The sequence below is a fragment of the Arvicanthis niloticus genome, chromosome 2 (assembly GCF_011762505.2).
Source record: "Arvicanthis niloticus isolate mArvNil1 chromosome 2, mArvNil1.pat.X, whole genome shotgun sequence".
NCBI lineage: Eukaryota > Metazoa > Chordata > Mammalia > Rodentia > Muridae > Arvicanthis > Arvicanthis niloticus.
Window position 1 is genome coordinate 127,266,498 of NC_047659.1, and position 26,016 is coordinate 127,292,513.

Sequence of the window (26,016 nt, forward strand, 5' to 3'; positions counted from 1 at the left end):
CCTTCCTAGAAGAAGCTGGCAAGGCGGCTGGGGCATGCTATGGAAGAGGAGAGAGAGTGGCTGAAAGGAAGGGTACCCCGGCTGTGAATCAGCAGAGAAGACCTGGGGGAGACTGTCAGAACTGAGACTGACATAATGGGGGTATCAGGATTGGGGGCGGGGGAAACAGTGAGCACAAAGGCCCTGTGGCAGGCGCGCATTTCACACACTCAACAGACAGATGTGTAGTTGAGAATGTGAGGCAGATGTAGAGGTGGGGGGGGGGGGACTGGGGGGACTTTGTCCCAGGAAGGAGTTGGATCACCTCTAACCTGCAAAGGGAATGGAGACACAAGGCTAAAATGGCCACAGGGGGTTTATGTGAGGGGTAAGTACAGCTGGGGGGGAGGGGGAGACTGAAATGCCACTGTGGTTGGAGCAAGGCCGCTCTCATCCTCTGTGTCCCCTTGGCTTTGTCTCAAATGACCTTCAAAATAGTCAGAACAAAAAACACAAGAACACCTGAACTTGGGGCCTGAAACCTGTTTCTGGAATAGCCTGTTACAACTGACAGTCCCTGCTTTTGCCTGACCTGGAACTGAAGGGCAGGTATTGTGTCTTGGGTTGGAGGACAGCATAGGCTTCCTGAGGGGCCACAGGAGGCCCAGGCCAGTGTTCAAAGGTCCCTCTCTGAGCTGGGCCCCCTCAGACCCAGAAGCCTACCATGGATGAGAAGCCAGAGCTCAGAGAAGAGGTTAGCTGGTGTTCAGTTGGAACTCTGAGCCCAGGAGTTGCCAACAGAATATGTCCTGGCATTCTCTTTCCTGGAATGTTTATAGCAGTGGGCACAGACATGCAGGTAGTGGGCAGTGGTCCCTTCTTCCTGGGCATCAGGTGAGGCTTCTCAGACAAAGCACTGACTCTGTCATGGAAGACAGTAAGAGCTGATTGAGAACTATTCAGAACCAGGCTGGCACAAAAGCAGCCACGAGAAGGCCAGACAGGCGGGGGGCCACTCCAGACTGCAGAGCACAGAGTCCAGGACAGTGACAAGGAGGATGAAGGCGATAAAAAGTCATCTGGGAGGTGGGTAGAAGCTGGCTGATGCTCAGGGCACCAGAGTGAGTGATGCACCAGTTCACAGCACTGTGCTGCACACAGTAGGTGCTCAGCCAACCCTTCATCCAAAGCCCCAGCTCTGAAACATGTGAATTGCAGCCCCTTGTTCTGCAGGTGAGCACCCTGAGGCCTGAGAGGGGAAATGGCAGGCTCCAGGTCACCTGAGAGACTGATGGACTGAAACCAAATGCCCTGCCTCCAAGATCCCTTCATCCATAACAACTTATTTTCTCTTCTGGAAAAAAAAAAAAAAAAAAAGCAGCAGTCAGGAACAGCCTTGCTGTTCCTGATTAAACAAGGCAAATTCTTTTGGAACTGAGGTAGTCCGGCCTGGACGCCTAATTACACTGGCCGGTATGAGAACAAAGGGGAGACGGAAGTATGACCAAACAGGGTTGAGACGGCATGGGGCCCTCTCATCACTGATCACCACTGGGACTCCTGTCTGGGGACCACTGGGCAGTGTGGGCCTCCTGGTCCCAAATAAGACCCGCTGTCCCTAACATGACCCTCGGCAGCCAAGCAGGCTCCAAGAGCCTATGGAGATGTTGTGGAACTAACTGTGGCCATCTGGATGGGCACAAGGTTGACCTCCGAAAGCCATCCAAGAACTTCATGGTAAGCAGGTGTCATTTAGGCTGACAGCTGGTGGTCAGGCCTTGGCAAGAGTGGATACAGCATGGCTGGTCACACACTCTGGGAGACTGAGTGTGGGCAGGCTCTCTTCTGGCTTGGAGCTCAAGGTTGTTTCTCCAGGAAGTTTGGTCCTTCTTAACAGTAGTCAGAGTTCACCATGAGGTTCTGTGGTAACATGTGGGCAGGACAGCAGGCAGGTGAGGGCAGAGCCCCTGTTTGTCATGTTCCCCTGTCCCTACACTGGGTGTACCAAGGTAGATGCTGCTGGATGGGTGTCTTAAGGTTCAAATTGACACAAGTGTGGGGTTTGTGTCTCTCTGGACCCTGGGAGACAAAAAGTCTAGCATAATGGATGGTAATGCCCCCCTCAAGGAACTCATGAAAAGTAAAGAGAAAGGACAGAGGTCCCTTGCCCCATCCAGCAAGGCATTAAACAGGGGTCCGGGGAGATCACCTGAAAGAGAGAGTGGGGAAAACAGGCAGATGCAAAGAAAGACGATTTGTCTATAGTCTGATCAAATCGTGGTTTTTACTTTTTCACATGGGTTATATACACAAAAAGGCAGGATGTGGGGAAGGGGATGACACAGGAGCGTAGGTGTTTAGGGGGAGTACAGATATCTTCCAGAACAGGGTCTTTCAGCTGGGTGAAGGCTCAGGGGACAGATTACTTATGATTCTGCCTATGATTCACTTGTCCTTATCTAAGTTGGTACTGTCCACCAAGGCTGCCTATCCACAAGGTCTATGACTATCCAGGCTGGTAAATTTCTACCAAAGCTGCTTGTTTACAATATCTTACAGCTATCTGTTTCAGTGTTTTTCCACGGAGACCAAGACTTTGTGTTAACAGACATGTATGTCAGGCCTATTGCTGATTTTAGGCCTATGGCTGATTTTAGGCCTTCAGTGTATAAACAGGGCTGTCCCTGACAGTCCCTGATCAACTCCTGACAGAAAAAAATAAGCAAGGAGATAAGATAAAGAGCAAATAAGTGTGTGTGTGAGAGTGTGTGTGTGTGTGTGTGTGTGTGTGTGTGTTCGAGAAAGAGACTGCATGTATGTGAGAAAGACTGCATATATGTGATGTGTGTGAGTGTATATGAGTGTGTATGCATGTATGTGAATGTAAGTTGCATGTGCATATATGTGTGAGTATGTGTGTATGTTTGTGTGAGTGTGCATGCATATGTGTGAGTATGCTGTGCATGTGTGTATGTGTATCTGTGTGTGTGAGAGAGAGATGGCAAGTGTGTGTGAGGGAGAGACTGCATATATGTGATGTATGTGTGTGTGTATGAGTGTGTGTGCATATGTGTGTGAATGTGAGTGCATGTGCGTATGTGGGTGTGAGTATGCATGTACGTATGTGTGTGTGTGAGCGTGCATGCATATGTGTGTCTATGTGTCTGTGTGTGTGAGAGACGGCAGGTGTGTGAGAGACTGCATATGTGATGTATGTGTGTATAAGAGAGTGTGTGTGCACGTATGTATGTGTTAGTATGCATGTTATGTGTGTGAGTGTGCATATATGTATATGTGTGTCTGAATGTGCGTGTATGCAAGCACGTGTGTGTGTGTGCATGTATGTATGTATGGCATGGTTGGAGGGCTTCCTGGGAGTTCTGGAGGAAGAGAGGTTGAGCTGCGACCTGTAGGAGCAGGCGTGGGAGGAGCTGGAGGAATATTGCAGGAAGGGAAGGTGGAGTACAAACTGCAGTCAATGATCTGGTTGATGAACAATAAGCAGGGAATCAAGCCTCACAGGACCAAGGTCACACAGGGATCCTTGGTCCCCTGCCAGAGCCCATTGTTTCCCAGCTCTGGTTCCTCTCTCTGCTCTGCTCTTTGAGCTCCTGCATCCCCACCCGATGGCTTCCTCTAAGGTGACTGAGTGCTCTCCACTGCTCAAATTACTGCCAAGCCATTAATAATCATTACCCCTCCCCACCCACCTTCTATCACTTGTTTGTCCCTTGACATTGGCTATGGGTCCAAGAAAACGTCTCCATGTCTTCTGAGTTCTCCCATTGACTGCAGCATGTGAAGTCTCCCCCAAAACCTCAGGGTTCTTCCCCTTTAAAGCTCCAGACTTCAGTGTATCCTGGAGCTAGCTGTGGGCCCAGGGGCACCATGCACCTTTCCACACACAGAGGCAACCTGAGGCTCAGAAACAGAACGGGAAGGTGGAGTCCAGGTCATACACGGAGCTGATGCAGGATCTAAAACAACCTGGGGCTGATGATGGCTTGGTCAGTAGAAAGCTATGCAGGTGTAAAGATTCATGTTTGGAGCCCCCAGCTATGCAAGCAGGAAGACTCCGGTTTGGAGTCCCCAGCACTCATGTGCAAAGCAACTGAGCTCAGAGCTGGTGCTGAGAGCAGAAGACAAGAGGCTGGCTCCCCAGGGGCACTGGCCAGCCAACAGAGCCGAATTCCTGAGTTCCAGGTTCAGTGAGAGACCTTGCCTCAAACAATAGAGTGTGGTTCCAGCAAGGAAGACACCTGACATCTGCCTCCGGTCTCCACACACAAGTACAAACACACACACACATACAGGAAAAGACAAAAACCACAACCTCGGGTCTCACTGAGACGGTGTGGATGTGACTTGGAGCCTAGAGCTCCCAATTCTGGCTACTGTGTCTTAGAAAATACAGTCTGAGTTTGGTTGGCCACGTATTGTGACTTTCCTTTGAGTTCGAAATTAGTTCAAATTTCTGAAACAATTGAAACTGCCAAACTATAAAAACAAAAAAGGCATTTTTTTCCTGCCTCCTCCCACCCAGCGTCATAAGCTGCGCCAGGTAGTGACTGGGGACCCCAGGCAACTCCATGGCCCTGTGAGGTAGGTGAGGTAGGTAGTACTTTTTCTCACTCTGTAACTAGAAGCTGAAGTGCAGAGGTGTCCAGCTGCTTTCTGAGGTCACACTGCCGTGCATGGGCAGGAGACCTGCTAGAGTTGGCTCGTCCATGGATAGGTAGAAGCTAGGGACTGTGAATGCCTGCTCTAGGTGGCAAGGACACTGAGCAGTGGTCCCATCCACTCCTTACTGCCCTCAGAAGGAGGCGAAGCCTCAGAGCTGCTGCCTGGTCAAGGGCTGATTGATCCTTCACAGTCTCTGGAGCTGGTCCCCTCATCCGTACCACAGGCTGCTGCGTGTTTTCTTGTCTCTGATTGTAAACAAATTTGACTAAAGAGGTAAATTAGAAGTTAATTAGAGAGAACATGATTGATGAGGCCGTTTGCCGTGATTGGGAGGCGTGGAAAGGATGGGGCTCTGTGTGGAGGTAAAGGATGAGAGAGAGAGGGTGAGGGTGAGGGAGAAGGGATGGGGGAGAGGAGATGAGGGAGAGGAGGGTGAGGGAGAGGGGATGAGGGAGAAGAGATGAGGGAGAGGGGGTGAGGGAGAGGAGGGTGAGGGAGAGGGGATGAGGAAGAAGAGATGAGGGAGAGGGGTGAGGGAGAGGAGGGTGAGGGAGGGAGATGAGGGAGAAGGGATGAGGGAGAAGAGATGAGGGAGGGGGTGAGGGAGAGGAGGGGGAGGGAGGGTGATGAGGGAGAAGGGATGAAGGAGAGGAGATGAGGAAGAGGAGGGTGAGGGAGAGGGGATGAGGGAGAAGAGATGAGGGAGAGGGGGTGAGGGAGAGGAGGGTGACGGAAGGGGATGAGGGAGAAGAGGGTGAGGGAAAGGGGATGAGGGAGAGTTAGGGGAAAGGCCACAGGAGATTCTGCGGGGGCAGGTACAGTGAGGGTCTACTTAAGATTCTTGTCTTCTAGCCCTCAGGGTTCAAGGCAAGGCCCCAGACTGAGGCCCCAGGCAGAGCACTCCATGAAACCTGGTAACTGGGGCCAGGGCATTCTGACCTCAGGATGCTGCAGCCATCCTGGGAGTGGCTAGAAGACAGTACCAGCAAACTTGTGCACCACCCCAGGCTCTGAGCAGTATAGCCAGGTTGACCCTGCCCCTCCTTTTCTAGACTGGGTTGTGGCTATTTGATGCTCAGCCAGCTCAGAGCCAGAGCCTCTCAGCTCCATCTGTGACTGGTCTTAGGTCTGACCTCTGGCTTCCCCTACCACCACCACTAATCCTGCTTGCACGCCTCCAACCATTGGGAGCACATGTCCCCATAAGCAAGTCAGCTCACACTACCTATGGGAATGTTTCTCCTTGTCCTAACTTAATCCCTTAAGGCCATCTCTGGGCCTCAGCTCTGCCACTGGCCTTCCTCCTTCACAACCCAGAGTGAGAAAGAGGCCACCTACCAACTCCTTTGTTCTCCCATGGAAAAATGGGGTCCAGAAATCAGATGATGTGGAATAGGGCTTCCCTGAGCCCAGGCCCAGCCCCTGATATCAGGCCTAACCCCATCTGTTCATTCAGCAGCGTTTACTGAGGCCCAACTGTGTGCAAAGCTCTGAGCAAGAGTGTGAGCCACCTGGGCTCAGAGCCCAGGAGCTGGAAGGCGGGATCTTGAAGTCCAGGGCCGCTGAGGGAACTCGGAGGCTTTGCAACAGAGCCTGTCCTCCTGGAAGTGGTGCTGCAGGGAGAGGGGACCAGAAAGGGGCATGGAACAATCTAGAAGCCACCAGAAGGCCAAGGAGTGGGAGGATGGGGGTGGAAGATGAGTAGCAGTGGCCTAGGAGGAAGTCCAGGGCATGAAGTGTGTGTGTGTGTGTGTGTGTGTGTGTGTGTGTGTGTGTGTATTTGAATTTTATTCTAACTGGTGGGACCTGTTTCCTGTTACAGGAAGAGGAGAACACATTTGAACTTGCAGCTGGGTGGGGGCAGGGTTCCTCCGCAGTACCAGTGGGAGCTCAAAATGGAGAACTGTGGTAAAGGGGAGTGAGACTCCCAAGATCCAGACCTGTCCAGGTACAGTGTGACCTCAGAAATCTCTGCCTTTCCCTGGGCCTTGGTTTCCCCGCATGTACAGTGAGGTAGCGCGTTAGCCACCGGAGGGCCCGCATCTCGGGGATGACCTAGAGGGAGCAAAGGCAGCAGATCAATAGCTGGTGTTCGTGGCTTCTTGTTGCCGAGGCTGAACCACATTTCTCATGTGCATCTCAAGTCTCGCAAAGCTAAGACAAGGGTCGTTGTCTCCAGTCCAGAAAGGAAGAAATGAAGGGCTCAGAGAGGTGAACAATGGTCTCAGTACTATACACCGGCACTGGGCTGGGGCCACATTCTGATCCACACATGGGACAATATGTACCCGATTGGAGTTGCACCCCTCAAGGGTGGGTGAGCAGGTGACAGTTTGAGGATGATATGCACTGATGGACATGCAGTGAATGTGGGTACACACAGCAAGAGAACCAGTTGTACAAGTCTGGCCAAGCTTCTACTCTCTCCAGCCTCAGTTTGTCCATCATGGAAATGGGGATAATCACAGCCCTGTCAGGAGATGTCAATTCATCTGAAGCCAAAGGTACAGTCTTGCTTGTTTACTAAGGACCTCCAATCAAGTGTATCTGCTCATCTAAACAGCCGTGAAGGGACAGGGAAAGGGGGCCATCTCCCAGACTGAGGAGAAACTGAGGCAAGAGAGGAGCTATGCCAGTGGTATGCCCTGTCACTTACCACAGTGACAGGACCTACGGATGACAGAAAGAAAAATGAAAATATGAATGTAGCCCTGAAGACTGATCTCCAATCTTGTCCCGGAGCTCTTGGCACTGCATGGGGTAGGATTTGCCAAGTGCTCTCCTCAACGGCAGTACATGCTCACTGAGGCACACTGTTCATTGTTTGCTTCAGGAAGCTCCACCATGGGTCCGGGATCTGCCACCAGACAGGCATTGGGCACCTCCCTGGGCCTCAGTTTCCCCAAATGCAAGATGCTATTTGCACACCAAGTCCTAGGAGGATTAAATGGAATACTACATTTCTATTTGCCGTGAAGCCTGCCTGGTGCATTTGGGGCCCTTGGTGAGCCACGGCTGTGGTGATCCAAAAATAACCACCAAGGCAGCTGTGCACCAGTTTGCTGCATACCGGGTCCCACACCCAGGTCAGGGGGAAGAAACTACCCCAGAAGTGATCTGTTCTTTTACTGGAGGGTGTGGCTGACTGAACGGGGTTACATCCAGCCTTGAGAATCCCATGGGGGAATGAGAGGGGCATCACTTTGCCTACAAAGCCTGCAGTTTGGCAGTGGCAGCGGTGAGGGGGCGGGGTGGTGTCGTATGTCAGCTAACTGTACAACCCATGCCTTCATTAAGATAGTGACAGAGGTAGTCTTTTGTGGCTTCTTGGGCCGGGACCCTGCCTGCCGCCTATCTGTGAGCCTTTGCAGCAGAAAGTCACAAAAATGAATTGTCCCCAGAGAGGGGAACAATCCTTAATGTGACCAATCCTTAATGGACACTCACAAGGTGATTCATTCCTTTCTGTCCCCAAGACTGAGATCCTGTTTTCTGCTGGCCTCTACCTAAGGGTTCTGGTTACAGGAACCTAGGGAGTGGACCTTGGCCAACACAGCCAGCTGAGGTGAACAGCCAAACCCAAGGCGTGAGAGTTAAACATGGTAAGTCCTACACCTGGCACACAGAGCTCGACAGGTGAGCCTTCTCTTCCATTCACAAGGACATGGAGACGCTGGCCTTTTAGTCCTTTCCTGCCCCTGGTCCATCTTGCATTGTCCGTTAGAAAAATCAGGAGTCATCCTACATGAGGCCATGTACATCCGAGTTGAGATGTACTGAGTGTGAGACTTGCTCATGTCAGTGAACTGCTGTGACATACCCACTAGGGAAAGTGTAGATGATTGATTATGTGTTGAAATTACATTTAAAAAATTCTTTATATATTGTAAGATTGACTTTTATTTGTGCACAAGGAGGCCAGAAGAGAGTGGTCCATCCCCTGGAGCTGAGCTGGAGGCCCCATCCCCCACCCCCTTGCTTTCTCCTTCTCTTTCTCTCTCCCTGTCTGCATGCAGAAAGCAGAAGCTATCTGAGATCACACAGGACAGGTCCCACCCCCAAGCCAAGAGAACAGTCTGCAAAAGAAACCTATTTTGGCAGCACCTTGAGTTTGGACTCAAGGCTGGTGGAACTTGTGGTGTGAGCCACCCCGTCTGTGCTATTTTGTCATGGAACAGTAAAACAAAGGGTCCTGTGAAGCTTTGCAGGTATCTTTCGGGACGTCTCAGACTCGGATGTCTTTGGGTGAGCTCCCTGGCTGCACAGGTGACTGTCTGCCTGGTCAGACCGTGATATGAAGGAAAGAGCCGGGCATAGCTGGGAGACTTCCATCCTGGCTCTGGCTTCCACCTGTGGGGTGCCACACCCATGTCACCTCTCCTCTCTGGGCCTCAGTTTCCCAGTCTATATAAGGTTCAAGTGGAGATATATTTGATTTTAATCTTAGTGACTGTTCCTGTCAGCTAGGAGTCTTCATGGGGCTTCTAGCTTGATAAGGCAGGAGCCATACTGGACAATCTCTCTCCATCCCTGCCTGGCCCTGGCCTTAAGCCCAGGAATGAACAGGGCCTTCCTAGGTGGCCAGGCACCCTAAGGGAGGCAGAATACATGAAGGTACGCTCCATCCTGGTGAGAGGGCTGGGTCTGCCCCAGGGTGCCATAGAAGCAGAAGCCTGCAAGCTTGGAGGCTCATGTGAACTATCTGTGGAAGTGTCCAGCTTTTGGCAGATCAGGAAAGGACAGCAGTCATCAGAGATCGTCTGGTCCTAATGCAACTTCTACCTTGACCTCCAGGAGGGCAAGAGATGGCTCAGCAGTCAAGAGCAGTACAGAGGACTCACGTTCAGCTCTCAGCACCCACATGGGACAGCTTGTAACAGCCTGTATCTCCAGCTCTAAGGGATCCTCCTAAACCTTCTTCCAGTCTCCACGGCCACTGCCTGCAGGTACAGAGCCCACAGAGACACATAATTTTAAAATAAAAACAAACCTTAAAAAATAGAAAATCTGCTCAGGTGTGAGCACGAACGCCTTTAATCCCAGCACGAGGGCGGCAGAGACAGGTGGATCTCTGCGAGTTCTAGGCCAATCAGAGCTACATAATGAAAATTGGCCTCATAGAAAAACAAAACAAAACAAAAATTGTTTGGTGGGTGTGATGGCGCATACCTTTAATCCCTACACTCAGGAGGCAGAGGAAGGCGGGTCCCTATGCGTTTGAGGCCAGCCTGGTCCATGTAGTGAGTTCCCAGCAAGCCAGCGTTGTTGAAAAAAAAAAAAAATCTAAGCCAGTGGTGCTTAGCACTGGCTGTGCGTTGATGTACTATGGGGCACTAATGTCAACATTTCTGGTTCTGACCTAGGCACTAGTAGTTTATGTGACATGTACTAGAGGGCCCTGAGGGTTGCTCTAGCCTCCGATCAATTATCAGAGATTTCAGATGAATGTGTATGTGTACATAGTGTTGGATGCTTGGTGGAGGGGAAGCTCACACAGGGAGAGATGATAACCAAGGCAGACCTGGGCCTGGGCCAGCATCTAACAAGAGGCTGTACCATCTTTTACAAACCAGAGGCCAGGAAGACAAGGCTTACTATATTTCACTTTAATAATGATGGGACCTAGTACAGTCAGGGCCACTCCAGTGATGGGCCAGGAGCCTCGATGGCCATTACTGGAACTGTAAGTTATTCTCTTTATCCAAATCTTAGGCAGCAATTTAGGAGATTTAATTAAAGGTGGAGAAATGGGGACACCTTGAGTTCCCTGCCTCCTGTTAGAATGAGTGAAATACACAGGCTATAAATGGTGCTGTCGGAGATGCAGCTCTGATGTTTTATTGCCAAGTTTTATTCGCTGATGTAAACGTAATCGCTGGCAACTGGAGTTCTATTAATGCACATATTTCCACACACCCAGGGCCCCGCCTGCCCCGCCCCCACCTCTGGGCTGTCTTACTCACCTCCCAGGTCAGCCCCGGCGCTCTCTTGGACATGCCGGTGCCAAGCCTGGATTTCCCTGCCGGTTTCATACCCTCCCATGGCAGATAAGGCTTTAATAGAATTCCATTGCTCCTCTGGGCTCAGTAATGCATTCTAGAAATTAGGCAGCTATATCCTAAAGCCATTGTTCCCTCTTACAAATGGGTTCCCTCAAAGCCAGTGACCGTGGGGTCTTGATAAGCGCCCATGAAGCCTCGCTTCCATGTTATTGGTGTGTGCGAGGTGCGGCTCTGGCTTTTACATTGCTCATTGTTAGGTCCTGATACATTTAAGTCGTTTCCCCATGAATCAGGCAGCTCAGGTATTTCCCCCCCTCGTGACATTGATAGATGAGCGAGAGGAAGCCATTTAGACGGTGCTCTATAGGGCCCTGGCCCACACGGTGAATGATTTCCAATGCCTGGTTTAATTTATTTTTAAATGAAATTTGTTATTGATTCTGGATTAAAAGGACAAATCTTACGGCTGTTACCACTGACAGAGCCACAGTGCTCAAGTGACACCTTTCAAGGAGGGAAGGGAGGGGTGGCCTCCCAAAGTCAGGGGGAGGGTGGAGAGTCTCCAGTGAGCTCTGCCGACTTGGCAGTGAGAACACAAGGGCCCACTGCTTGGAGCAACTTTGAGATGAGCTCCTCTCCTAGCTAAAGATTGTGCTCACCTTCCAAGCCTCATTCGTGTAGGGGAAACAGCAGTGATATTTGCCTCACATCATCCACATGACTTCTGGATGCTTGCTTAGTTGCCTCCGGGGACAGGAGACTTACTCTCTCCTGGAGCATTCCAGAGCCCTGTGAGTAATTAGAATGTTCTGCCCTGGTGGATTCCCAGAGACTTTCTGGGGACAGTGTGTGGTTACCCTCTGCCTCGCCCAATGCAGTCATTTCAGGGTCTGTGCTTTGCGTTCAGATCAGGGATGCAGACAAGAGGCAATGACACAAGGAAGGCACACCGCCTGGAGATTCTCCACATCTGTCTCTGCTACTCATACATGAACTTTGCACAAGTAACTCCGTCTCCCTGAGCTTCAGTCTCCTTGGCTGTGAGAGGAGGGGTGGGGGTATTGGCCCCAGGGGTCAGGAGTGTAAATGGTGGAACCCTGTGTAGTCTGGGGCACTCCAGTCATGATGGACCAGGAGCCTCGATGTTCATTGCTAAAGCTGTCAGTCATTTTCCTTATCCAAATCTTAGGCAGCAAATTAGAAATTTTAATTAAAGGGGGAGAAATGGAGACATTTCAGGTTCCCCTGCCTCAGGAGTCATGGGTATAATTTGATGTGTAAACTGTACTGTTGCAGGAGGATGTAATGGGAGAGCCCAGATGGGAGACAGAGGACTTGGACCTGGTTCAGGAAAGCCCTCCCTGGTTTTTACCTTCCTAAGCCGTAACGAGGAGGGTACTCAGATATATGCCCGAGAGTCTGGACTCTACCGCCTGGATCAACACACCCTTAGCGTTACCTTGCTGTAGGCAACAGGTTCAACCTTTCTGAGCCTCAGCTTCCTGACAGTGATAGGACACATATGGTACCTAGAGGATGTTCTTGAAGGACCTGAGACTTCTTGTCCCTTTGCTATGCCCTTCCCTGCAGTCTCAGTCTTTTTTGTCTCTCTGTCTGCCTCTCTTTATATTTTGAAATGTATTTATTTGTTTTCAGTCTGCGTTTGAAGCGGAGAAAGCTCAGGTCCGAGCCCCAGTTCTGCCACCCCAGTGTTCTGGAAAGTTCTCGGATAGGAGTTGTTTAAAGAGTCCTGGATGTCAGCCTCTGTGCCGCTGGCTGAGCCCACGGGAGCTGTCTGTGGTGCTGAAAGGACTCTTGGCGGGGATGTCCGTGGTGCTGAAATTCTGCTTCTAAAGAGCAACACCTAGCAGGGAGGGAAACTGAATTGATTCTGGTGACAACCGTGTGCTATCTACCATAATATCTGAAAGGGGTACGGGAAGACAGAATAAAGACAGCGAGCACGGTGTGTCACTCCGCTTCTTAGGTCTTTCAAACTTTAGGTATTGTGCGCTGTGCTGGCGGCTGGATCCCCTGCGGTGCTGCGTGGGGATCTGTCCACGGTGCTGAACCCTCGCATCTAAGTGGGCCCGAAGCGCTGTCCGCGGTACTTAAAGGATGAAACGAAGAGGGTGCTGTCCACAATGCTGAAACCATGCCTGCCGGCGAAAGCGGAGAAGAAACGAGGGCAGAAAGAATCCTTCCCCGGGTCAGAGACTTTACTCCAGATCTTCGCAGAACCTCGGAGAAGGCAGTCTGATGAAATGGGCTTTTCTTTAAAATGACCCCCAACCCTCTTTTCCTGTCACAAAAGCCTCAGTTAAAGGGTCAGGGAAGGAATCAGGATTGGACTGCAGCTCTTGGGAATGGAAGAGGCTTCATAGTTTACACACACACACACACACACACACACACACACACACACACACTCCATCTAGACCTTTCGTTTAGGGAGAGCCTTACAGTCCAGAAGGGGGCGATCCAGTTCACTGAGTAGAACCCCAACACCTCTAAGCTACAAGCCCCACTAACTGCTGAGTTCCAGAGATGGGAGCCACAATAATAACCACATTGTGTGGGCGCCGCAATGTTCCCCTACTTTACCCACTTAACTTCAAAGACCCCCCTACTGCTTCTGGTGGTGGCGTCTGTCCCCATTTCTCAGACGAAGAACTTGAGGTACAGTCAGGAGAGACCACGCATGGTCATACAGGGATCCTAAGGCTGCCAGAGCTTAAACCACCAGCTCACCTATGTCTCAGCCCGGGTGCGTCCCCCACCCCCATCCACCTGTGCTGCACCCTGGCCCCCGGCATTACCCAGCTAGCAAAGTTGAGCGGCCCTCCAGCGCGCGGGTCTGGTGGTAGTTGGGACGCTTTGCTCCTTATTCACAATGACCAGATTTAGGCTTCCAACACCTTAGTGTTCCTCCCTGCGAGGGCTCAGGTCCCCAGGTGGCCTTCCACCCCCGGGCCCGCCCCACCCCCGCTTCCGCGCGGAAGGCCAGTTGCGAGTACCGCTTTAAAAATCCCAGCCTGGGCAAAACTTTGATGATAAATCAAGCTGCGGATCCCTCCGCCGCCGCCGGCTCAGGGCGGGGAGCGAGGGGGAGGGCGGGTGCGCGGCGGCGCGGAGTGGCCTTCCGCGCAAGCGAAGAGTCCCGCAGTCGGAGGCGGCGGGCTGGGCGTGCGCTGGCTGCCTGCAGCCGGGGCCGGGCCGGGGCCAGCGGGAGAGGGCGGCGGCGGCGGCGCCGGGCAGGGCACGGAGGGCGCGGGCTCTGCGGGCTGCGGAGCCCCGATGTGAGGCGGCGGCGCCCCCCGGCCGGAGCGCGCAGCATGGGGGCCCCGCTGGCCGCGGCGCTGGGCGCCCTCCACTACCTGGCACTTTTCCTGCAACTCGGCGGCGCCACGCGGCCCGCAGGCCATGCGCCCTGGGACAACCATGTCTCCGGACACGGTGAGTTCGCGCGCCTCCCCCACGGACTTCCCCCCACTGAACCCCACCCCGGTCGCAACCGCTCCAACTTGGCGGTCGTGGTGATCGAACCTGCGCCACGGCCCAGAGTTCCTGGGCGCCCTCTACTGGGACTGGGGACCCACCCTGGCTCCTATCCGGGCCAGCTCCAGGAGAAGGGGCTCCCAAGAGCACACTCGCTCTCGCCCCAGCTCTTGGAAGACCCCCTCCACTCGCGTACACGCTCACACGGATACACACACCTCCGCGACCATACAGATGTCTCCAGCCGCGGACACACTCAGCCACGCTCACTGCATCCCACACTCACAACTATGCACACCCCCTCCGAGCCTCTCCTAGCTGGTTAAATATACTTGTGCCCACTACGCACACGCATCAGACACTGGCTGGTGGCTCACCCTGCCAGCTGGCACCCGGGCACACACGCTTCGCTTCGCCACAACTCTTGCCTGTCTGCCTGCAGACACGGATACACATGCACGCACGCACTTGTGCACACAGTTTGCCCACCCACTTCTCTCTGCCCGGATGCCTTTCTCCTTTGTGGGTTTAACACTGAAACTGCTCTTTGCGTCCCCTTCATCGGGATCCATCCCTTCCACCTCTGAGAATGGTCCTGAGGGGCCCCAGATGCTGTTGCTTAAGACCTCCTAGCCTGGGTGGAAGCTTCTTTTGCCATGTGGGTGGCATTCCAGGGATGGGAGCAGTATGAGGATGAAGAGATAGGACCGAGAGCTGGGATACAGTGGAGTAGTTGAGGTCACTCCTTCCAGCCAGAGGCTGGGAGTGAAGAGGAATGTAGGGCGTTTGTTTGTCCCTGGGAGGTGAGCAGGAACCCCCTGAATCCTACAGGGCACCCCATCTTGGGCACCCCATCTCAACCTTGCCCCTAGTCGATTGAAATGTTGAACCTCAACTCCAGCAAAGCAGGTGCCCCCAGTACTGCCTGCCCGAATGTCTAAAGCTCCCTCCACGCAGGAGCCAAGTTGGCAGCAGAGTTGGGTGGTGTGAGGCAGGCAACTGTGGAGGCTCCCTGCCCCTAAGCCATGCTGTGTTATGGGACAGAGATGGATGAAACCAGGGGAGACCCTGCTTGGGTCCATCCCTTCCCTCAGCAGAGGCTACAGCAACGCATGCTGTGTTCTGTGTGCCCAGGCTGGGGAAGGTTTGAACAAAGGGTTGAGAACAGGATGGTTTCTTTTGATGGGAGTGAATTGGGGGTGTGTGCTGGAGCCTCGAAACCCAGGCGAGGCCTTTTACAGGTGTGCTGCATGGATGGGGTTGCTCCAGACGGAGGGGTTTTCAAAGCCTTGCTCAGAATCCCTGCTCCTAGGGAAGCCCGGATCCCTGTATCTTCGTACACCTGGCTACACTGGACAGAAACCTCTCGCAGTTACATACCTTTGTGTCCATCACGATTTCTGCTGACCTGGCAGGAGAGGGAGCAAACAGGGAAAGGACTATTTTGATGCTCTACTTACAGATGAGAAATCAAGGCTCAGAGAGGTGAAGGGAGTTGCCCAAGGTCACACAGAGAGAGAACGGCTGAGCCAAGGCTGGCTCCAGGGTTTGTCAGGCGAAGCAGCACTTTTGTCCAGGACATTCATCTCCCTGTCACATTCTTTCTCATTCAGGGGAAACTGGGAATTCCTCCCTTCTCTGCCCTCCTGCCTGCCCGTCCAGCTCAGTTCCTGGGCACTGTCAAAACTTATACTATGAGGCCTTTCCGAGAAGGACTTGCCTTTCTGAGTTTGAGATCCCTTGAGGTACAAACATAGAACTCTGAGGCCTATGTTCATTGTCTTTGGGCCACCAGAACCTCAGAATTTGGGTCATTCTTGAGCAAGCATGCTCTTTCCTTTGTGTGATAGTCTCCTCCTGCCCCCTGGTGCCAGTTGCGCTGAGGGGGGCACAGCCCCACTAATCTTTCCATCCCTACTCTGGACCAAAGGATGCCCAGGGGAGGTGCTGGATGCAAAGGGGACAGGACCCATTTCTGGGAATATGATCTCCTCCTGACTGTGTCTCTGGGTGAATGGGTCACCCTTTGGGACCTCCTCTGCGCTCTTCCTCAAGAAACAGCCCCGCTGCTCTGCAGGGGCCAGGCTGCCTTCTCGACATTGCCAGGCTCAAAGTCACCAAGTACTGGCTGCTAAGGAGCCCCACAGCTGCCCCTCTGCCGGGCCCAGCACCCTGTCACCACAGGAAGGGTCTGGAGCCACTCACTTAATCACAAAAAGAAACAGTTATTAATGATAGTGAGACACGGCGAATAAGTGGGTCATGTCTAATAAGCCATTTGTGTTCAGGAGGAGAATACCAATTTGATAAAAGCTGTGTGTGCTGAAAAGGCCCTGAAATTGCTGTTTAGCAGATTGGAGCCTGATCGTTTCATTATTCCTGGGCTCCACGTGTCCTCAGCTGATTCAGGGAATATGGCCAGGTCAGGATGGCGTCTGTGGGTTTAGGAGATAGGGTCGGGGCTCAAAGCAGGGATTCCTGAGGGTGAGCTCAAGAGCCTCAACTGCTTAGCCTGGCGTCAGCTCATGGCTCCAGCTCCACCTGATCCTGCCCAGCCACCAGCTATTGCCTTGCACCTGTCTGTCCCTGGGGTGGTCACACGGAGTGTCTGTGACCAGGCAGGTCAGTGGGAATGTCTGTTTACTCCCGAAAGCAACCCCCCCACCCCCAACATCCACTCAACCTCCTTCAAAGGAAGCAATGCAAAGGCTCACAGAATGGATGGTACCGGGCTCTCAGAAGTCACCGGAACCCCAGCACTCAGAGACTGGATGGGGAGACTCACACCTCCTACATGGTAATGGCAGCTGTTCTGGCTTTCCTCTTAAGAAAAGGGCAGCTCACTGCTATGCCCCCAGCAGGGGCGGGAGGGGAGGGAGCTACAGTGTACGGAATGCTGACTGTGTGTTCTAAATGCCCAGACCTCGTGCCACTGTGAACTCATGCAGGCCGGCATCATTTGTGTGAGGCTGGCATTAGACACTCAAGGAAACTGAGTTCGGAGAGAGCCTACCACTCAGCCAAGGTCACTGTGCTTGTACAGAGTCTGGAGGACCACATTCAGAATAAAGTGTGCTGGTGACTCCAGATCTGTCATCTTGAGGCCAGCCTTTGGCCAGATGCAGCCAGATCCTGTAATGAACTTCTTTCTCTGCACAGCCCTAACTCCAGGGGGACTCCCCAGGGAACCGGTAAGACCGGTAAGAGTTCCACCAAGAGGAACCAGAAGCACTGGAAGGTGGCAGATCTTACTGGACTCCATATTTAAACTTCCTGCACTTTTTCTGGGTGAGGACAGGGAGAAGCTTTGTGAAGACATTTCTAGGCCCTAGTCTGAGCCCACCAGGATATTTGTGATAATGTATATACCCCCAGACCATAGGCCTTCCTTTTCTTCCTTTCTTCCTTCCTTCCTTTTGTTTTTTGTGTTTTTTTTTTCCATTTGTTTATTTTGCTGAGGTGTACATGTGGAGATCAGAGGAAACATGCAGAAATTGGTCGTCTTGTGCCACCATGAGTCCTGGGGTTTGAACTCAGTTTGTCAGGCTTGGAGGCAAGCACCTTTACCTGCTGAGCCATCTCATGCTCCCTTCTTTTAATTGTGCTGGGGACCAAGCCCAGGGCCTTGTCCGTGCCTGGCAAGAGCTATCACACTGAGCTACACCTCAGTCCCCGCCCTCATCTGCATTTTAATGAGATCCTGGGCAATTCTTGGCATCTGGAGATATGGAACCCCTGCCTCAAATAGTCACCCCCAACCTGCTAGGGATATAGAGTGGGAATCGCCAAGTATGCAGGCTTGCTTTGGCTCCCTACGGAGGAGTGTTCTAGACAGAGAAGCCTGGAAAGCCCACTGCAGCATGCAGCCCCCGACCCAGCCTCCTCGCACCTTCAATTATTAATGTCCCCCTGGTGCAGACAAAGCCCCCAGTTTGGCCTGGCTCTCAGACCAGTGAGTGATTGCTACTCTGAGGTGCTCTGCATTGCCAGGAAGAAGCAGTGGGGTGCCCTGGAGGAGGGGCTCCTGGCTTTGACATGCAGCTCATGCATTGAAAAACTGTCTCTGGCCTTCCCGGGTTCCTTACCTAACTGTTGGTAGCTCACCATCAATAAACTGGCTGGTTTGGTGGCTGGATTACTGAAAAAAATCAAGTCCTGTCTCCTGAAGGTTCTGATGTTAAAAATGTGTGTTCTTCTTAGTCTCCTACACTAATGATTATGCCATCAATACTCTCATAAATACTCAGCCTGGGCTGAGGGCGCCCAGCCTCCTATGGGAAATTGGCCCTCAGAAATGGTTTACCTCAAGGCCTTCACACCAGCCGCTTATGACACCTTGCCCAGCAGCAGACTCCAGGGGCCAGTTCTGCCAAACTGCAGCTACAGGTGGCCTCTGGACTCTACTCCTTGTTATACACAGGGACAGCAAGGGTACTGGGGAGTTTCCTTGTGGCCTGCAGTGCTACATAGCAAGACATTCTTAAAAGGAAAAGCCACCAAATTTATCTCTCTTTTCTTTTGTTATGGATAGAAGGAATAGAGGGGGGGGGGGGGGAAGAGAGGTAACCTGACTTAAGCCAGGTGCTCAGCCACTCTCTGAGACTTTAGGGCCTAACTGACAGCTGATGAGGCTGTGGAAAGAGCATCTGAAGCCAGCTCAGGGAGATGCAAAGAAGGAAGGAAGGAAGGATGGATGGATGGATGGATGGATGGATGGATGGAAGGTAAAGGTCTGAGATACAAATTCTCACACTTGCTCCCTCTGTATTAATATATTTCTAAAACACTAAGATAATTTAAATATCGCAAGTTTGCAGTAAAAATCTTACAAAATTGGATTCTCCTCAAGGCTACTGGTCACAGCCAGGGCCGGGTAAGACAGACTTCACTTTGCTGTGGGCAGCCTGGGCCCAGCCCCTGGGTGCTTATGGAATGTGTTTGCCAGGCAGGTGAGCTTCCTCCCTGATCCGATGGCACATCAGAAAAGAAGCAGAGGGTTAAACCAGAGAAGTCATCCAGACAGTGACCATCTGTGATATAGGATCAGTACCCAGCTGCTGACTCCCTGTGGTGCCTGGTATCCTGGAGAAGGAGGGAGGCTGAGCCTACAGCTTCTCCTCAAGCCCCTACCCCTACACACACACACACACACACACACACACAGCTGAGTATGTCCCCTCCTCCTTGGAAGTCATCAGTAGGACCTCTGGGGCCTTAGTTCAGTTCTACTTCACCTCAACTTCAGTTTCAAGCCCCCCCCCCAGCCTCCCCTGAGCCTCAGCAAACCTGAGTCCTCCCTGAGAGCCAGTCTTAGTCAGAGCCCAGACAAACCTCTTACGTTTTAATAGTTATGCATTTATTTTAATGTGGGCTGGAAAATATAGCCAGCACATCAAAACTGTGATTTCACAGATATGATTGCTTAGGATGAGACTAACCGGGTATTAAAAATAGTGGGTTTGTTTATAGGAAACCATTAACAACATCAGACTACAGGTGGTACCCAGGCCTGGCTGTGGGCATCCAGAGTGGGAATGGGCAGCTTTGGGGGCATGCCAGGGCTATACCTTGGTGGGGGAAGCTGCCAAGTGTTAGAAGCTGTTCATTTATTCGACAGATACCAATTGAGCACCTGCCTCATGGCAGGCTATCCAGCTCCTGGAAACTATTGGTGAAGTGGACAGATAAGGTTGTTGCCATGGGGAGTTGTCGGGTTTGTGGGAAAGACAGACAACTGTACCCAGAAGGAATAAAGTAGATTGTGTGAGACTGCTTAGAGAGCAGGGAAACAAGGTGTGACACAGCTCAGAGAAGGGAACTCACCTCTGGACTATGACAGTGCATAGAGTGGACTTCCCAGCACAAAAAGTGTGCAAGCAGGACACAGCCACCCCTTAGCTGGGGATGTCATAGACAGGTTCTTCTTTATTTCTGGAAGGTTCCTATCCCGAGTCAGTGGAGGGTGGAGAAGCCTGAACACAGCAAGTGTTCATAAAGTTCTGGCCCATTGCCAGCTAGCCACGGGCTGATTAGGAGTGAGTGGGAGGGGAGACTGGAAGCTGTGTTGGGGTGGGGAACATCAGCCTGATGCCTTTACTCCAGCTCAGAGTGAAACGTTAGCGTCAGAAAGGGGTGAGCAGACACACCAGTGGCTTTGCTCAGCTCTCCTTTGCCCCTGCCTTGCTGGGTGGCTTGCTTGCCTTGCTCCTGGCCTCAGTTTCCCCACCTGGACAATGCTGAGTTTGCTTCTAAATGCTAGGCTTCTAAAATCCCTCCAAAGCCCATGCTCTGCCCAGAGTACAAATGTGAATAGAGTTGGGGGGCTTGGGCGTGGGTGGGCTGAGCGTCCCCCCAGTCTGCAGCCCATTCATCCAGTCTTTTCTCCACACACTTCTCCGTTTTTCTCTCACCATGTGATCATAACCACAGAATCAAGGGCAACCCAGTTTCTTCATCAGATCAGGATGCTGAGGGGAGGTCAGATATGACTGACCTGGAGACACACAGCTGTGGCAGGGCACAGCCAGGCTCAGCCTAGGCGAAGAGCATACAGCCAAGCGCCTGCGTTTTTCAGCTGCTTGCTTGGCTGCCAGCAGAGTGTATAGGCAGTCCCTGGTCCTGAACCTGACAGTGCCCTGGCTCGGTGCCCTGGCTTGTGAGGCTGTCATGGGGGACGGAATGCCAGGGTACTGGGGGTGCTGTACTCTGCCTGAAAGAACCCACAGGACACTCCAGAGTCCCAGTCTGCTATTGTTGGGAGAATGCTGGGGTTCTGTAAGTGTGTGTGGTGTTTATGTGTCTCCACCTGGGATTCCTAGCTTAGGTAATGACGGCTTTGCTTCAATGCATGCCTGCAGCGTGTTTGGGTGACTGTAGCTAGAGAGAGGGCAGGCTGTAAGGGAGTCTGGCTATTCTTTAGCTTCCCTGACCGAGGAGCCAGCCTGGGACCCTCTGCTCCGTGGCCTTTGCTTCAGGGTCAGCCTCCACTACCCTTGGAAGATTAGCTCAGGAGATCAAAGGGGCCTTGGAGAACTAACAGCTTGGGGTCAGCAGTGCCACCTGTCAGGTGCTGTGCCTGCCATCTGCCTGGTCTTCCTCCCTTGGCCCACTTTCCCCTGCTACTCTGTCTCTCCAGAGTTTCCCTCTCTGCCTTAGTATCTCTGTTCCTTTCTCTGTGTCTGCTTTTCCCATTTTCTCTGTGATGTCCCTCACCTGCCCCCACCTTTCTCTTCTCTGTCTGTATACCACACACACACACACACACACACACACACCACATACCTCATCAATGACAACTCAGAACCACATACATATATTACCTATTTCAAAAACACCCACACAGAGTGGGTACTCAATAAATGTCAACCAGATGAGTGAATGAATGAGTGAATAACTGAATGAATGTATGAGAATGGATGAATAAGTGAATGAATGAGTGAATGAATGAATGAGTGAATAACTGAATGAATGTATGAGAATGGATGAATAAGTGAATGAATGAATGAATGAGTGAGCGAGTAATAAATGAATGAATAAATGAGCAATTGCTGAGGCTCAGAGGGTCTCAACTTGCCCAGTGGCTCCCCACTTTTCTCAGTGACGGTAATCCTCTGTCAGAGTCTAAGGAGAACACGCACTGTTGTATGCATGTGTGCACATGTAGAGAAGACCAGAAAACAACCTTAGATGGTCCTCCTTAGACCCAGACCATCTTGATTTTTTGAGACAGGGTTTCTCCTTAGCCTGAGTCTTATGGATTAGGGTGGGCTGGTTATCCAGCAAGCCCCAAGGATCCATTTATCCCTGCCCCACCCCCCAGCACTGTAAATACCAGCACACACCATCACCTCCACCTTTATGACATTGGGGATCAAACTCAAATCGTTGTGCCTGCAAGACAAGCAGTGAACCATGTCTCCACACACTCCATCGGAGAGTGGGAAAGCCTGGGTCAGGGCTGCTGCAGTGTGGGGGACAGGAGCTCGGGCAGGTGTGGGAGGCTAGAGGAGATGCTGCCCACCAGAAGACCAGGAGTACAGTTCAAGGCTCACTGTGTGTGCACGCGCGCGTGCTCTCGCTTGTGGGATGCTGGCTCAGCATCTGGAGAGGGCGACAGTGTCGTCTGGGGAGGAGGTCGGAACCGGTGTGTATGCATGCCTGCATAAGTGCATAGAGTGTGTTCTCTCCCAGCTCACCCCTGTGCCAGGCTCCTCCCCATCACAAACCTGTGCACTTCCCTGCCTGCCTCACTCTAGTCCTTCCCTCTAGCTCTCCTGGTCTCCTGCACTCCAAGCCACAGGTACCCTTGACATCACTCCACAGCTTAGTTTGTAGATGAGAAAACTGAGGCTCTGGGAGGCACGGTGGGCCTGGGCCCCCAGCCTGGATTCCTCAGCATACTCTTGGCCGCCAGGAGTCTCTATTACCCCCTGTGCTCAGACCTTCAGGCTTGCTTCCTGGCTGAGGTGGGAAAGCAGAAAGCATGCAGCCAGGTGTCTGTTTTGCTTTGTGGGGCTTTAAAAAAAATCATTTCCGGCCTTGGAGACAGCAGCAATTACTGCCGGCTCACTGGGGAGCTGTTTGCCGCCTGTCATCGGCCCTGGGAAAGGGTCCCTAATGGAGGCCCTGCGGCCAGAGCTCTTGGTAGTGGAGACAGCACTCAAAACAAAGCCACACTAATGGTCTCTGGATATGCAGACTCAGAGAGGGAGGGGCAAGCTAATGCCCAGGGAAGGCCCCAGGCAGAGCTAGTCACCCACTGGTTCCTTTATGTGCCTAGACTCCCTGCAGGCAGGGGTCCGGCAGGGGTCCCCGGTCACTAGCTCAGGCCTGGAGTCCTGCATGCCCCTCCTCTCTTACTCTCTTCTCTGCTTTCTGGTGCTGTGCCTCTGGCCCAGGTAAAAGCCCCCAGGTGGGGCAGAATCCCTTCTGTTCTTGATTCTAGAATTGTCCTTGGGTTTAGAGAGGCCAAACTAAGCTAGTCCTCTCACAAGGAATAGAAGAGTAGAGCCTTGGAGAGGCAGGAGCCATACTAAGCCCACCCTATGAGAGGGTGTTAACGGCAAAGGAGTCCCCAGCCGTGTGTCAAGGACTCCTTGGAGCTGGTGTGAGCCTCACATGCCCATTTTGCAGTTGAAGAAACAGAGACACAGAGATGAGTCAGGATTGGACTCTGATGAGAGTATGCAGTGGGAGTTACAGCCCTGGTCTGTCTGTCTTCAGAGTCCTCGCTGGATGGCACCTCGGGGATCCCAGGTGCAGTTGGGCAGGTTGAACAGGGGCTGTGAGTTGGCAGACTTGAGGTTCTGGGTAGGGTCTGGGGCACCAGATCAGAGACGTCTTTTCTCTGTTCCTGCCAACTGAGCTACCCAAGAGCCTTGCTCAGGCGCACCCTGGGTGTGTGCTTCTGCAGCTTTTGCTGCCCTCATCTCTGCCTTTCTCCCTTTCCTGCCCCGGACACGCCAGGGGATCCTTCTGACCTCCCCACAGCCCTTCTTTCTTCTCTTGGCTGCATCTCTGCCTCTCTCCTATGACCTAGGGTAACTTCCATCCTTGCTCCTTGCTCTTGCCTATCCCTGAGCTTTGAAGCCACACTGTGGGACTCTCAGATCTTGGCCCTTGTTCACACCAGTGAGCCCCACTAGCCATCAGGGCAAAGGACCCCTACTCGTTCTGCAGGACCGGCCAGGTTGAGAAGAAAGAGGGCCTGTAGCCAGCGGGACTCTGGTCTTCTTGGCTCCCTCCCACTGGCCCTGGCATTCCTCCCTGGGCCTCCCACACCTGCCTGCCTTTCCCTCCCTGTGGCCTGTGTGGGAGGAGGAGGCAGGAATTCCACCGGGGAAGCCTGATCAACTCCCACAGTCCTGCAAGTGCCAGAATATTTTTGCTTTCCTTAAATCTCCCTAGATGTGTAATTCCACTGCCATCTCCCTCCATGTGGTGGTGGCCTTGGGAAGATCCCTGCCCCCCAGCTGCGGGATGACAGCACTGCCTGCTCAGTGGATGCTTGTCTAGGGGCCTGGTATGTCTGTCTGAGGGGCCTGGCAAGAAACTGAGCAGGCTCCTTCCTTCTCCGTGACACAATTTCCCCATAAGTAAAGAGGAGAGTGAGAAGGGCCATGTTTCCTGGCTGTAATGACAATCAGGAGAGAATTCTTACTGCATTAAAGGAATAATTGGGTGGAATTTAGTGGTGGCCAGCACAGGCTGTTAGTCCCAGCACTTGGGAAACAGAAGCAGGCATATCTCTGTGAGTTCAAGTCCAGCCTAAAACTTTCATCTACAAAGGAAGTTCCAGGCCAACACAGGCTACAAAGTGAGAGAGACCCTGTTTCAAGCAAGCAAAAAAAGAAGAAGAAGAAGAAGAAGAAGAAGAAGAAGAAGAAGAAGAAGAAGAAGAAGAAGAAGAAGAAGAGGAGGAGGAGGAGGAGGAGGAGGAGGAGGAGGAGGAGGAGGAGGAGGAGGAGGAGGAGGAGGAGGAGGAGGAAGAAGAAGAAGAAGAAGAAGAAGAAGAAGAAGAAGAAGAAGAAGAAGAAGAAGAAGAAGAAGAAGAAAGAAACACACGGTCCAATTGATAGAGTGCTTGCCTAGTGCCTAGCAGTGTATCTGAAGCCCCAGGTTTTTTTTTTTTTTTTTTTTTTTTTTTTTTTCCAGTACCATGTAATTGAGCATGGTACCCCACATCTGTAACCTCAGTCCTTGGGAAACAGAGGAAGGAGGATCATGGCCTCAAGGATGTTTGTTATCTGTGGCTGCAGAGCAATTTAGACGTTGGCCTGGGACACATATGACACCCTCTCTTGGTAATGAGGAAGGAAGAAAAGAGGTAAGGATTGATTTGTGCCAAAAGGAATGAGGGACAGTGAGGTAGCTCCGTGGGTAAAGATGCCAGGCCTATCCACCTGAGTTCAATCCCACACGCTGGAAGGACAGAACTGACTTCCAAAAAGATCTTGTGACCATATGAGTACCGTGATACAAGCCCTGACTCTTCACACAAAGTAAAATAGATAAAAATGTAAAAAACAAACCTCCCAAAATGTCATGAGACACTGCCACTCCCCTCAAAGCCACTGTGCTCAGTGAAAGAAGCCAATCGTGGAACACCACATCTGACTACATAGGAATGCCCAGCCCAGGCCAATCCAATGAGGCTGGACAGACATACAGCTGCCAGGGCTGGAGGACGGGGGAGCAGGGGGAATTGCCTGCTGGTTCAGGGCTTCCTTTGGTGTAGTGAGACTGTGTGGGGAGTAGACAGCACGGAGGCTTGTAGAATATTGTGGCTCTCCCGGCAACTCTTTATCCTTTATTGGGTTGGTTAATTTTAAGTCAATTTCACTTCAGCTGAAAATAACTCGGGCTGCTGAGCATGGTGGCACATGCCTTTGATCCCAGCACTGGGGAAGGAGAAGGAGATAGCTCTCCAAGGTGGAAACAGACCACGCTATTAGATAGTGGCAGTACTATATCTCACAGCAATCTTTTGAGGCAGCTGCTGTCATCATTCCCATTTTATAGATTGAGATACAGAAAACTGAGGCGCAGCATCATTGGGCACCTAGCATACAATTAAGTATTCAAAGGTATTCTCCTCATATTTGTATTAGTTGTGGCAACTGACACACACACACACACAGACACCAGGGTGGGCAGAGACCCCACTGTGTGAACATGCTCATGTCTAACCCTTATCAATGAATAATCCTACCAGAGAACAGTGGGTGTTGGGGACCTGCTATGGCCCACACACCAAGCTGCTTCTTTGCCTTCATTAATCTATCTCCTCCTCAAAATAAGCCTTCGGTCAGTGCAGTAAGTAGAAGCCGGAGCTCAGAGATAGCCACACCTCGGG

General features: G+C 52.1%; 1 protein-coding gene across 1 annotated transcript in view; it reads left to right on the plus strand.

Moving 5' to 3' along the window:
• Positions 1-13,893: 13,893 nt before the first annotated feature.
• The window catches only part of Vstm2l (V-set and transmembrane domain containing 2 like), a 29,940-nt gene continuing 17,817 nt past the window's right edge, over positions 13,894-26,016 (plus strand). The window contains exon 1 of the mRNA XM_034495443.2: positions 13,894-14,120. Coding sequence (XP_034351334.1) covers positions 14,000-14,120 — 121 coding nt within the window. The 5' untranslated portion in view covers positions 13,894-13,999. The remainder of the gene's footprint in view (positions 14,121-26,016) is intronic.